The 12,855-nt window shown below is 37.8% G+C and overlaps 1 protein-coding gene across 1 annotated transcript; it reads right to left on the bottom strand.

Moving 5' to 3' along the window:
• Window positions 1–10,957: 10,957 nt before the first annotated feature.
• LOC120200336 (aspartyl protease family protein At5g10770-like) lies at window positions 10,958–12,652 on the bottom strand. The gene is made up of 3 exons (XM_039201209.1): window positions 12,427–12,652; window positions 11,863–12,291; window positions 10,958–11,767 (listed from the first exon to the last, which is right to left on the bottom strand). Exons 1-3 carry the CDS (start codon window positions 12,539–12,541, stop codon window positions 11,451–11,453), a joined length of 861 nt encoding a protein of 286 aa, XP_039057140.1. The 5' UTR covers window positions 12,542–12,652; the 3' UTR covers window positions 10,958–11,450.
• Window positions 12,653–12,855: the final 203 nt, after the last annotated feature.

Genomic DNA, 12,855 nt, shown 5'->3' on the forward strand with positions numbered 1-12,855 from the left:
ACCGCAGTGAGGTGGGTATCTCAACTACAGAAGATAGTTGCTCTCTCCACAACTGAAGCAGAATATGTCGCTGTTACGGAAGCCGGCAAGGAGATGGTTTGGCTCTAAAGTTTCTTGGAAGAGTTAGGCAAGAAACAAGAAAACAATGTCTTGTATTGCGACAGTCAAAGTGCTATCCATCTAGCAAATAATTTGTCTTTTCATTCCAGGACAAAGCACACACAATTGCGATATCATTTTATCCGGTCTCTTCTGGAAGATGAGATTTTGAAACTTGAAAAGATCAGTGGAGCTCAAAATCCGGCAGACATGTTGACAAAGACGGTGACCACGGACAAACTGAAGTTGTGTTCAGCTTCAGTTGGCATGCAAGAATAACAAGACTATAAATGTTGCTGCATCGATCGAGGTGTGAAGACAGATTAAAATCAGTCTTCAAGTGAGAGATTGTTAAAAGTCCAAAGGTTGGCAACCAACTTTGAAAATGGTTTTCAAAGTTTGGTAAATGTTTCTTTGAAAATGGTTTTCAAAGTTTGGTAAATGTTTATTTGAAAAATGTTTTTTAAAGTTTGATAAAGTTTGGTAGATGTTTGTTGAAAATAGGAATGGGTAAATTCACTTTAGTCATTGCACTGTAGGGCATTTTCAATGATTAGTCCCTATGTTTCAACTATAAATACCCTAGCTCATTTAGCTTCAAATTCATCCCAAAAATCATTTCTTTCTCCCAATACTAGAGAGCTTTCTTGTGAGTAGTGAGTGTTTTGTAAACACCTGTAAATTTTCTCTCTTAGTAAAAGATCTGAAGCAGTCCGGAGACGTAAGCAAAATTGGCTGAACTCCGTTATCAATTTCGGGTATTATTTTTCCGCTTTTATTTCGCATTCTCACTAATCTGGTTATAGAGAAATTACTTGTACTCGGTTTATTTCCCAACAATCGTCACATCCGAGTCATAGCTGTTACCGGCGAATGCTAAGCACACTTGCGAGATACCATTAAAGTACAAGATTCCCTCTGGGATTATGGGAACCCCAACACCCCTACTGAACAAGAAGCTTATCGTAGGTATTGTGACAGTAGAATGCTTGCTGAAGTCATAACATGTCCTTAATGCTGAATAGGCAGTCGGTGGCAATCACGTGATGACAGTTCCAGAATCAATGATGGTGCCAACCGCTGTGAAAACAAAAGCCTAGATGGATAGTTTTTTTTTCCACGGACGCCTATTCCGGTCATGTTAATACCGTAAAAGGATTCATGTCGTAACCGTCTTTCGGTTGGGCCCCGGAATTGGGCTTTGACTTGAAAATGTGGATTGTAGTCGCCATCGATCATTTATTTTAAAATAAATGGGTTGATCGGATACCCTATTTTTTACCTGGTCTGTGTCTTACCAAAGATGTGTCGGATTCGGGAGTCGGTTACAGTCAAGGAAGGGTTAGCACCCTTGAACTGCCCTTTCGGTACTACGTAATTTCCAGTTGTCTTTGATTAAGAAAAATGTAAAGTTTAATTTTAAAGGTAAAATAACGATCCTGATTGCTTACCTTAGATTGATTTGAACGAAAATCCTTAAGTAGTTAAAAATATTAGATTTATAAAGTAAAAATGAAAAAAAGGAAAAGAATGTACATTTATATAATATATTACATAATTCATAACTAATGTTGAATACATGTATTATAAATGTAAGTAGTACGTAAATCCTTATAAATGGAATATGTTAAATAAGCAATAATTGATCATTATGCAAATATTATAAAAAGAAACATTGGAAATGTCGTTGGTTCATGATATCAAACAAGACCAACATTTAAACAAAAATAAACAAAATAGGGTAAAACAAGTGATCGATGACTAAGAAAGAACACGCATAAAAAAAGGGGCCCAATCCAAAAGATGCAGAAATCTCAAAACAAGGACCAAAATGGATTAATTTTCAAACAGAAATGATTCCTTACCAAATAAACCCAAAAGATAGAATATGATGTAACCCTTAACCCAACAAGCATGAAACGACAGTACTTTGAACTTATTTAATTTTAATTCGGCTCAATATAACCCTAAATTCCTAATATGCCAACTCTCATTCTTTGCGCAGTTCTCTCCTCTGTAACTCACCTTTTCCACTCTTCCTTTTTTTCACTTAGAGAACAAACGAGCGAAACTAAAGTCCCCACTCCCCGACCACTGTAAGCCGACGGCGAAAAAAAGGTAAACACCTTTCGAGTAACCCTCCTCTCTCTTCTTACCCAAGAACTACAACCCTCTAACCAGGCCCTTAAGCCTAAAAAGAACGAAAACAAAGGAGTTTTTGAATATTACCTTCGATGGCTGAAGGTTCTTTTTAACTTAGGTGGAACAAACAAATACCTTAAAGGTAAGATCTTGGCTCTTTTCTCTCTGGTATTTTCCTCTTCGAAATGTGCCCTGCTTTTCGTATATCCCCTGTATATTTCTTTGAAAAAACTCTGGATCCTCGTATTTTTGTGTATAATCTCTGTTTGCTAGTAATCTCCGTGTAAACTTGTATATTCTCTGTGCTTTCGTAACGTAGATTTGTGATATTCGTGTATGAAACTTCTTGTATTTCTATTGTCAAAATCGTGTCCCTCCCTTACAATGGTGTTGATTTACACGTATTTATAGCAGAAGAAAAATATGTTTTTAGATTACATCTTTAAATCCTAATAGAAGTCTAATGTTAGGTTGATGCTTTGGTTGTTGGTGATGAGCATGAGTCTCGGTTGTCGGACGTTTCGGGGACTGTTGGAGAGGCGTGCACGGCAAGGACTGCTACGCTGGTGGAGAGAGGCGGCTGGAGTGTTGATGGCCATGTGGCGCTGATTGAGCGTGCGAGCTAAGGTTTCCAAAACCCTAGCTAGACTGATTCTGTTTGGGTCATATTAGACCGTGTGGTTTGTTTGCTCGGCTTGTTCTTTGTTTGTATTTGGACCTGGAAATGTAATAAAATAAAGTGTTAATTAATATATTATGCAATGTAATAAAATATATTATATAATGTTAATTAAGGGGACAAAATTAAGTGTCTTCAGCTACCCCTCTTTGCTCATTATCGTGTAACGACCATAGAGCAAAGATTAAAACACACAAATTTCAGTCATATCGGATATCCTCCGTTGTGGAGTTGAAATCTGACATTAAGACTGGTTTGTCGATCTGGATTGAATTGTGAAATGATCCTCTCGTTGTGAGGTTGAGTCTAAATTGAACCATTTTGAGCACGATATCCTTCGTCGTGTAGTTGAAATCGGACTCAAAGCACTTGATGAGTGGTCTCTGGATCATCCTTTGGCTCAAGATACTTCGTCGTGAAGGTGAAACTTGACCTGAAGACTTTGGTGTTGTGGTGTTACAGATGACTCATTCATCGTGAAGTTGGGTCAATCTGTTTGTGAAGTTGGAATTGTATATGGCCCCTTCGTCGTGAAGTTGAACCTGAGAATTGGATATCCTTCGTCGTGAAATTGAAATCCAAGTACTGTTCCGAGTCTAATATCCTCCGCTGTGAAGTTGAAATTGGTTTTGGAACTGGGAAGTTGTTTGTTGACAGTCAGCCGGCCCTTCGCTGTGAAGTTGAGCTTGTGTTGTCTTGAGTGGCACGATATCCTCCATCGTGGAGTTGAAATCATGGATGGCCCCTTTATTGTGAAGTTTGGCTTCGAGTTAGATATCCTTCATCGTGAAGTTGAATCTACTCTCGAGCCAATTGTGTCGCTTCGAGAGAAACTGTCTCAAGGGAGACAAAATTTGTTTCCAAAAGAAACTGTCTCAAGGGAGACAAAACTTAGTTCCAAAAGAAACTGTCTCAAGGGAGACGAAATTTGTTTTAAGGAAAACATATTCAAAGATTTTTGTTTCAAGGGAAACCGTCTCAAGAAAGACAAAACTTTGTTCTAAAAGAAACCGTCTCAAGAGAGACGAAATTAGTTTAATGTAAAACATATTCAAAGATTTTGTTTCAAGGGAAACTGTTTTCAAAGTTCATGTTTTAAGAGAAACTATCTCAAGAGAGACGAAGACAAAATTTGTTTCAAGAGAAACTGTCTCAAGATAGACAAAAACTTCCAAAAGAAACTGTCTCAAGGGAGACGAAATTTGTTTAATGTAGCACATATTCAAAGATTTTGTTTCAAGGGAAACTGTTTTCAAAGTTTATGTCTCAAGAGAAACTGTCTCAAGGGATACAAAATTTGTTTCAAGGGGAACTATCTCAAGGGAGAGAAAATTCATTTCAAGGGAAATGTTTTCAATGTTTATGTTTCAAGAGAAACTGTCTCAAGGGAGACAAAATTTTGTTTCAAGAGAAACTATCTCAAGAGAGAAAAAATTCATTTCAAGGGAAATGTTTATGTTTCAAGAGAAACTGTCTCAAGGGAGACAAAATTTTCTGTTTCGAGGGAAAACTATCTCAAGCAAGATAAAATCTTCTTAAAAAAACAGCATTGAGTGAAATGAAATGCCTTCTTTCGAGTGAAAACGATCTCAAGCGAGACAAATCTTGTTTTAAGAAAAACAATCTTGAGTGAAATAAATCTTCTTTCGAGTAAAGTAGTCTCAAGTGAGACAAAGTCTGTTTTAAGAAAAGCAATCTCAAGTGAGATAATCATCTGCATTAAATGAGACTGTCTCAAGCGAGACAAAATTTATATTGAAAATGTTGAATCTGAAGATGAATGTCGATCTTTCAATCTGTCGAGTTGGCTTTTAATCTCATCTTCTCCTGAAAGATGTGTGCAGTATCTGGATGTAACTATCCTGAAGATGAATGTTTTATATATTCCAAGATGAAATTTATTCGATGTTGAATTTTTCCTCAAGAGAGGAAAAATCAAGGTCTTTATTGCACATGATTATGAATGCAAAGATGAAAATTTCATGCGTCATGTATGTATGTGTTGATGTATATGTTGAGATGTGAGGGGAATGGTTACGAGTGCAGTATTCATTCTATCTCCGACTCAGTTTGTCTTCATTTCCACCAGGGTGTACTCTTGTAGATCTCAACCTAAGCCAATTTTTCCTTCACTATCAATTTTTTCTCAAAATACGGCTTCCTTTGCCTCAACTTCGACCTTGAGCTTCAGAGCAAAATTTGTTGAATTCCAAGATATGCTTCCAGAGAACTTATCTTGTTTGAAAATGTTTTTCTTCCTTTGAATTTTCAAAATTTTGAAAAAATATCAATTTTTTTTTTGAAAATGTTACTTCTTTCTAGGTTTCACAATTGAAGCAAATCATAAAACATGAGTTCATTGGATATCAAAAGAATCAAACACTCTTTTAATCTTTGATAGCTGCAAATCTTTGACAAATATCAAGATCGAAAAATTGGTTTAGAGGTGGGTTTGTTTCATCGACTTGGTTATCGTGAAGATCATGGCATGCCCCTCTTTCTTGATTTGGTAATTTGATCGGAGGCGAAAAAAATGACACAACTAGCATAATCAATGGCTAGACCTTTCAGAACACTTCTGTTTCAGTTCTCTGAAATCTTCTATTTGTTCAAGTTTCATAAGCTCTTCTAACAAAGGTACTGCAGAAATATCGATCTAAAAATGAAATTCTTGAGTGCTCGTGTGAAGTTGACTATAACAGGTGTTTCTCAACTCCCTTAGTCTATTATTACCAAAAATTTCTTTTTTAGATAAATTTCGTTTACTTTGCCATTGTCTGGCTAGCCGAATCCATAAAGCCGGGGCGTTCAACCAATTGCTTTAGAGGGACAACTTAGTATTATAATCACTTTTATCAGGTTTAACTGAAGGGTTCCTCTCATCACAAAGTCTTCAGCCTGACAAAAGCAGTGGAGCAAACACCGAATTGCCAAGTTTTCGAGCAATGTCATGGTTTGAATGTAATCTATTCATAAAGCCAGGGCTTTCGAGTTTCCTCTATAACCAATTGCCTTAGTGGAATAGCTCAGCTTTAGAGGGACAAATTACTGAAGGGTTCGTCTCATCACAAAGTCTTTGGCCTAACAAAAGCAGTGGAGCAAATACCGAATTGCCAAGTGTCCGAGCATTGTCATGGTTTGAATGTAATCTATTCATAAAGTCAGGGCTTTCGAGTTTCCTCTATAACCAATTGCCTTAGTGGAATAGCTCAGCTTTACGGATTTAATTTCTTAAGATCGTCAAGAAGAACCTGTTATAGTCTAGGTGTTTTTTTAAAGTCAAGAGATCTCATCTTTAGAGTTCAATTTCCAAACAACTGACCTAAACTAGATTTGCTTACTCGACTATTTTATCTGTGAAGATCATTATCATCACTGAACATCATAAACAAAGGTATAAACCAATTAGTTTTTGCAATCTCATGTGCTAGTTGCCCCATTCTATTTGCTCTTAATACGTGTCTGAATGTCAAACCTTGGATGGACTCTTAGCTCGGTAAGAGAAAAATATGTAGTTTGATGTATCTTTTAAATTAGGACCAAGGGGTCTTTGTTTTGCAGGGTTCAATCTTGTCATTTGTCAAAGATTTACAACCTCAATTATTAAACAGTTTTTTAATTAAGGTGATATTCAAGGAATTCAAGATTAAAATTTGCTCATTTCTTAAGAAGGAAGCATTTTATTTAAAATGTTTAAACGTCAAGTGACTTAAAAATGTTCACGCATAAGAAGTGCGAAAGAAAAACAAGTTCAAACAAGATGATATGCTTGATAATGCAACAAAATTCTTGATGGATGCCCCATTTGACTCTCGATCAGAATACCCCATTACATATTGAAAGTGAATGCCCCTGCATCGATCAGATCTTGGACCTTACGTTTCAATGCCCCACAATTCTCAGTGGTGTGCCCTGAGCTCCCAATATGATAGCTGCATACGGCGTTAATATCATGGCCTTCAGGATATGGGGCCTCTCTAGGTTTGGATTGAACCGGAGTCACAAGATTCTTTTCAACTAGTGTTGGGAATAACTCCTCATATGTCACTGGGATTGGACTGATACAAATCTTTTCTTTCCTTGGTTATCTCTCAGTTTGTTTAGAAGTACCAGACGTTACAGCTGCAACAATTTTTGGACTTGAGATCGTAACACCTTTGTTGGCATTGTAGGTGTTGACATTGTTGATCTCTCCCTCAATTTTCCTTGTTTTATAGCTAGCTCGATCATCTCACCAGCCATGACTAAATCTGAGAAAGTTCCTGATGTAATTGCCACCAGGTGCCCGAAGTAAGGTGTCTTCAGGGTCTGTAAAAACAACTTTTTAGTTTCCTTTTCATCCAAGGGTGGATGAACTTGGACAGACAAATCCCTCCAACGCTGTGCGTATTGTCGGAAACTCTCATTGTGCTTCTTCTCCATGCCTTGTAGCATAACCCGATCTGGTCTCATTTCGTTAATATGCTTATATTGTTCCAGAAATGACTTGGCTAAGTCTTTCCAAGTCTTGATATGGGTTCGGCTGAGCTGGTTGTACCACCGTATGGCTGAGCCCGAGAGACTCTCTTGGAAGCAGTGAATCAGAAGTTGGTCGTTTCTTCCATATCCCGTCATCTTTCGGCAGAACATGGTGATGTGTGCGGATGGGTCGCTGTTCCCATTAAATTTCTCGAATTCTAGGGGCTTGAATTTTGGAGGAAGAACCAAGTCCGGGACTAGACTGAGCTCCGCGGCATCGACTCCAGGGTAGTCATGGTCTCCTTTAACTACCTTCATTTGGTCTTCCAATTGCTTGATTTTCTCCTCCATCTTCTTTGCCTTATCCTCCTTGTCAAAATCTGGAATATGATAGTCTTCCGGATGATTGTCAGTGTTGGTTGCGGAAGCTAGTATATTTGTACCAGATATGGCTTTCCCTCTGATAGCATATGAGTCCACTTGTAATCCGGGTAAGATATTAGGTGAGACAATCACTTGCGGGGTTGGTGGTATATTGACTCTTTCAGATGAACCTGCCCCTGGTATACTGGCTTGTCGTAGGCCAGCTAACTTAGCAACGATCTGATCAACCAAAGATTCTTGGTTCTTCATGATTGTATTCAGAGTACTCAAACTACTCTGGTTTATCTTATCTTCAAGTTCTTTCTGCAATTTTGTCATGTTCTCATCGATTTTCTCGATTCTTGCTTCCATATTCTTCTTATTCAGGCGGGTCTTATACGGATGAAGTTTGTCCAATGCTTGAAGTGGTGTATCCAGTATGTGTTCCTTTTTGATGAGACATGTTTTCGTTAGTTAATGCGAATGCAAAGAAAATAACAAAATGCAAAATATGCCTAAATGCATGATGCATGAAATGCCTGAGGCATTGATCCAAAAAACTTGCTTGTTATTATGAATAATCCTTATTGGGGACAAAAGTGTTACGTCTGACGAGACAAAAAACTTTTTGATGGAATAGGTCCCGCACAGCTTCTGACAAGTTTATTCTTCTTCCGCCCTTTTTCACTGGTTGAATATCCTGTCGAACCATTTCGGCTCCTTTGGCTAAACTTGTGCGGGTGACGAGTTGCTTGCCCCAAAAAAAGGTCTCGAATGACTGCATCTCCGACCTTCACTCTATGCCGAGCTCGTTCCAAACGAAAGTGCCACTAGAGCCCTTCATCCGAAGTTTGTCGACTTGTTTTTGGAATTCATAAATAATGGTCTCCAGCTTAGCTAGAGTTTCACCATCTTGTTCTCGTAATTTTCGAAAAGACTCTCCGGGTCAGTAACCATTTCCTCGTTTTGCCCCTGCAACCTTTGTCTCTAAGTATTCTTTGATCCTAGTTGGACTTCTGAGCTTTTTATCTCTTTGTATTATAGCCCCTTTATCCATTAATGTAGATTATTTACGTTTAACAAACATATTTTTGGTGTATCAATACCTCGTTTTAATGATGTGAATGATAAAAAATGTAAAAGAACAGAAAATTAAAGGAGAAAAAAAAAGTTAGTGAGATAAGGATAATAAAAAAAAATGAAAACGAAAAGTCCTACCCCACATGCTTATTATTCATACCCGGAAATGATCTATATCCCGCATGTTAATTTTGAACTAGTCCTAACCGCATACATTTCTAGTTCACATGCTTTGAACAGAAAGTAAAGCAGGAAAAAAAATCAAAGCAGCCTAGGGTTTGGAATGAGATTTCGAGGCGGGCTCTAGTTCTTCATAATCTCCTGGTTTAGGTTCTAAAAATGGTACCCGAGTTCTCCTTGTCGGTGCCCCCTTGGGCTTACCAGACCCTTAATCCTAAACCCATCACAGGCTTGTGTGGACTAAGTTAAACTCGAGAGGACACATTCCCTTATGTCTATGCGGAGAATAAATTCACACGAAGACATAAGGTATATGAATCCCGAAGGCTACTTGCTAGGCATATGCGGTGAATAAATTCACACGAATGCGTCGCTTTCACCCCCACTTAAAACGGGTTCGGAGCTCGGGTTTAGAGCCTTAGATGAAAAAAGACTTTAAGGGCTGAAATCATTGAGAAAACGATTAGTACAACTATTTACTCGAAAAAATAATCAAAAGTAAGCAATAAGGATCGAAATGTTACCTTAAAATTTAAACTTACCCTTTTCGTTAAAAAGACAACTGAAAATTACCTTAGCCTGACTCACTTGAGAATCCTCAGCGGAGTCGCCAAGCTGTCATAACCGTCTTTCGGTTGGGCCCTGGAATTGGGCTTTGACTTGAAAATGTGGATTGGAGTCGCCACCGATCATTTATTTTAAAACAAATGGGTTGATCGGATACCCTATTTTTTACCTGGTCTGCGTCTTACCAAAGATGTGTCAGATTCGGGAGTCAGTTACAGTCAAGGAAGGGTTAGCACCCTTGAACTGCCCTTTCGGTACTATGTAATTTCCAGTTGTCTTTGATTAAGAAAAATGTAAAGTTTAATTTTAAAGGTAAAATAACGATCCTGATTGCTTACCTTAGATTGATTTGAACGAAAATCCTTAAGCAGTTAAAAATATTAGATTTATAAAGTAAAAATGAAAAAAAGGAAAAGAATGTACATTTATATAATATATTACATAATTTATAACTAATGCTGAATACATGTATTATAAATGTAAGTAGTACGTAAATCCTTATAAATGGAATATGTTAAATAAGCAATAATTGATCATTATGCAAATATTATAAAAAGAAACATTGGAAATGTCGTTGGTTCATGATATCAAACAAGACCAACATTTAAACAAAAATAAACAAAATAGGGTAAAACAAGTGATCGATGACTAAGAAAGAACACGCATAAAAAAAAGGGGCCCAATCCAAAAGATGTAGAAATCTCAAAACAAGGACCAAAATGGATTAATTTTCAAACAGAAATGATTCCTTACCAAATAAACCCAAAAGATAGAAAATGATGTAACCCTTAACCCAACAAGCATAAAACGACAGTACTTTGAACTTATTTAATTTTAATTCGGCTCAATATAACCCTAAATTCCTAATATGCCAACTCTCATTCTTTGCGCCGTTCTCTCCTCTGTAACTCACCTTCTCCACTCTTCCTTTTTTTCACTTAGAGAACAAACGAGCGAAACTAAAGTCCCCACTCCCCGACCACTGTATGCCGGCAGCGAAAAAAAGGTAAACACCTTTCGAGTAACCCTCATCTCTCTTCTTACCCAAGAACTACAACCCTCTAACCAGGCCCTTAAGCCTAAAAGAACGAAAACAGAGGAGTTTTCGAATATTACCTTCGATGGCTGAAGGTTCTTTTTAACTTAGGTGGAACAAACAAATACCTTAAAGGTAAGATCTTGGCTCTTTTCTCTCTGGTATTTTCCTCTCCGAAATGTGCCCTGCTTTTCGTATATCCCCTGTATATTTCTTTGAAAAAACTCTGGATCCTCGTATTTTTGTATATAATCTCCGTTTGCTAGTAATCTCCGTGTAAACTTGTATATTCTCTGTGCTTTCGTAACGTAGATTTGTGATATTTGTGTATGAAACTTCTTGTATTTCTATTGTCAAAATCGTGTCCCTCCCTTACAATGGTGTTGATTTACACGTATTTATAGCAGAAGAAAAATATGTTTTTAGATTACATCTTTAAATCCTAATAGAAGTCTAATGTTGGGTTGATGCTTTGGTTGTTGGTGATGAGCATGAGTCTCGATTGTCGGACGTTTCGGGGACTGTTGGAGAGGCGTGCACGGCAAAGACTGCTACGCTGGTGGAGAGAGGCGGCTGGAGTGTTGATGGCCATGCGGCGCTGATTGAGCGTGCGAGCTAAGGTTTCCAAAACCCTAGCTAGACTGATTCTGTTTGGGTCACATTGGGCCGTGTGGTTTGTCTGCTCGGCTTGTTCTTTGTTTGTATTTGGACCTGGAAATGTAATAAAATAAAGTGTTAATTAATATATTATGCAATGTAATAAAATATATTATATAATGTTAATCAAGGGGACGAAATTAAGTGTCTTCAATTCCCTTTGGCGGATTGTTGATAATGTTGTGAATTTTACAGAATTTGAGATGTGATGGTTGCCAAATCTAAGGAAACCGGTTGAGCTCGGGATGATGGCAGGCAGTAGGAAAATATTTTCTTGTACTTTACGGCTGTTTGCGAAGGCAAAGATAGTTTATCTCCGCCAAGTCCTAGCAAACCAGGGGCGCCACCGAAAGGATCTTGGTTGTTTTGGCCGCAGCCGAATAGAAAGTTATTGAACACATCCCTTGATGTCAAGGTGAGCTTTTCCTTAGCAAAGAATCCAACTGAGGAGTCCCCATATTGGATGTCGTAAACACAAGCTGATGATGAACAATTAAACGAGTTACCTGAAATCATACATATAAAAATAATGAATTAACATGTTAACACAAATCCGATTAGTCTAAATCCGATGTGACTTGAATCTGCCAAAGAAAATTATCTGTTGCATAAATCAGTGAATTGCAGGTAGTTGAGCCGCAGGAAACATTGGAATAAGTTGTGGATAAGGAGGGAGAGAAACTAGGATCCTTCTGTTTATAGCAAGATCTCATGCAGGGCTTGCATTGTGTCCATGTGATGTCACTTCCGGTATCGAATATGAGAGACAGATCCTTCTTTGGGGTGCCGAGACCAATTGTGACTATGTAATTGCCCACCAAGCTATCATCCTTGGCCGGAAGATTGACATTAGCAGTCTTCTTCACATTGGTGAGGCCTAGGTTCTTGGCAAGCTTTGAGTGAATGTACTTGACCCGAGCTTCGTCTTGGAGGAGGATTTCGGCTTGAGTGGGAATATTTGCTTCCTCTCGATGGAGCTGAGAGCACTGGCCATGCTTGTGGACAACCGATAAAGAGTTCTTGTCCGAGGCTGAACTTCAGGGACATGCATAAGTCATTAAGCTTCAATACTAGAGTATCATCCTTGTTAATGCATAAAAATCAGCAGCAAGCACTTCATGCATATACATGTACATATACAGACATAGAGAGATAGATGATTAACCTTGTGCAGAAGCATCAGAGCTGCAAACAGAGGAGAGTAAAAGAGAGGCGACATGGATGGCATGAGTGTGGTGATATTGAGGCCGATGGCTCTCCACGGTGGCAGAGCCCTCCATCAAAGAGAAAGCAATTAGGCATAGATAAACAAGGAGTTTATCAGCAGAGGAAGGCGCCCATGCTACGCCTTTGTTTCTTTTTCTTATCTTTTTCTCATCTTACAACCACTCTCTATTATATATTTATATAAAGCAGTGATTTTTCCTTAAAAAAATCTATTTAATTATATGTCTACCTACCAACTATGTTCATAATTTTCTTTTCAAAAAATTTACTGATAAGATGAATCTCTTGCATCTATTGTTTATTTTTTCTTTAAAAAAATAACTATTAATTAATAATAATAATAATATATTTTTAACTATGAATAGAT

This window comes from Hibiscus syriacus, unplaced genomic scaffold (genome assembly GCF_006381635.1).
Source record: "Hibiscus syriacus cultivar Baekdansim isolate YM2019G1 unplaced genomic scaffold, ASM638163v2 tig00000340_pilon, whole genome shotgun sequence".
Classification (NCBI taxonomy): domain Eukaryota; kingdom Viridiplantae; phylum Streptophyta; class Magnoliopsida; order Malvales; family Malvaceae; genus Hibiscus; species Hibiscus syriacus.

Bases quoted from the DNA above. Each gene is read 5' to 3' on its own strand.
- LOC120200336 (XM_039201209.1), bottom strand. From the start codon at position 12,541: ATGGAGGGCTCTGCCACCGTGGAGAGCCATCGGCCTCAATATCACCAC. The intron at 12,292-12,426 runs GTTAATCATCTA...CCTGAAGTTCAG, and splicing joins CTCTGATGCTTCTGCACAAG to CCTCGGACAAGAACTCTTTA. The intron at 11,768-11,862 runs ATAATTTTCTTT...GTATGATTTCAG, and splicing joins TTCACTGATTTATGCAACAG to GTAACTCGTTTAATTGTTCA.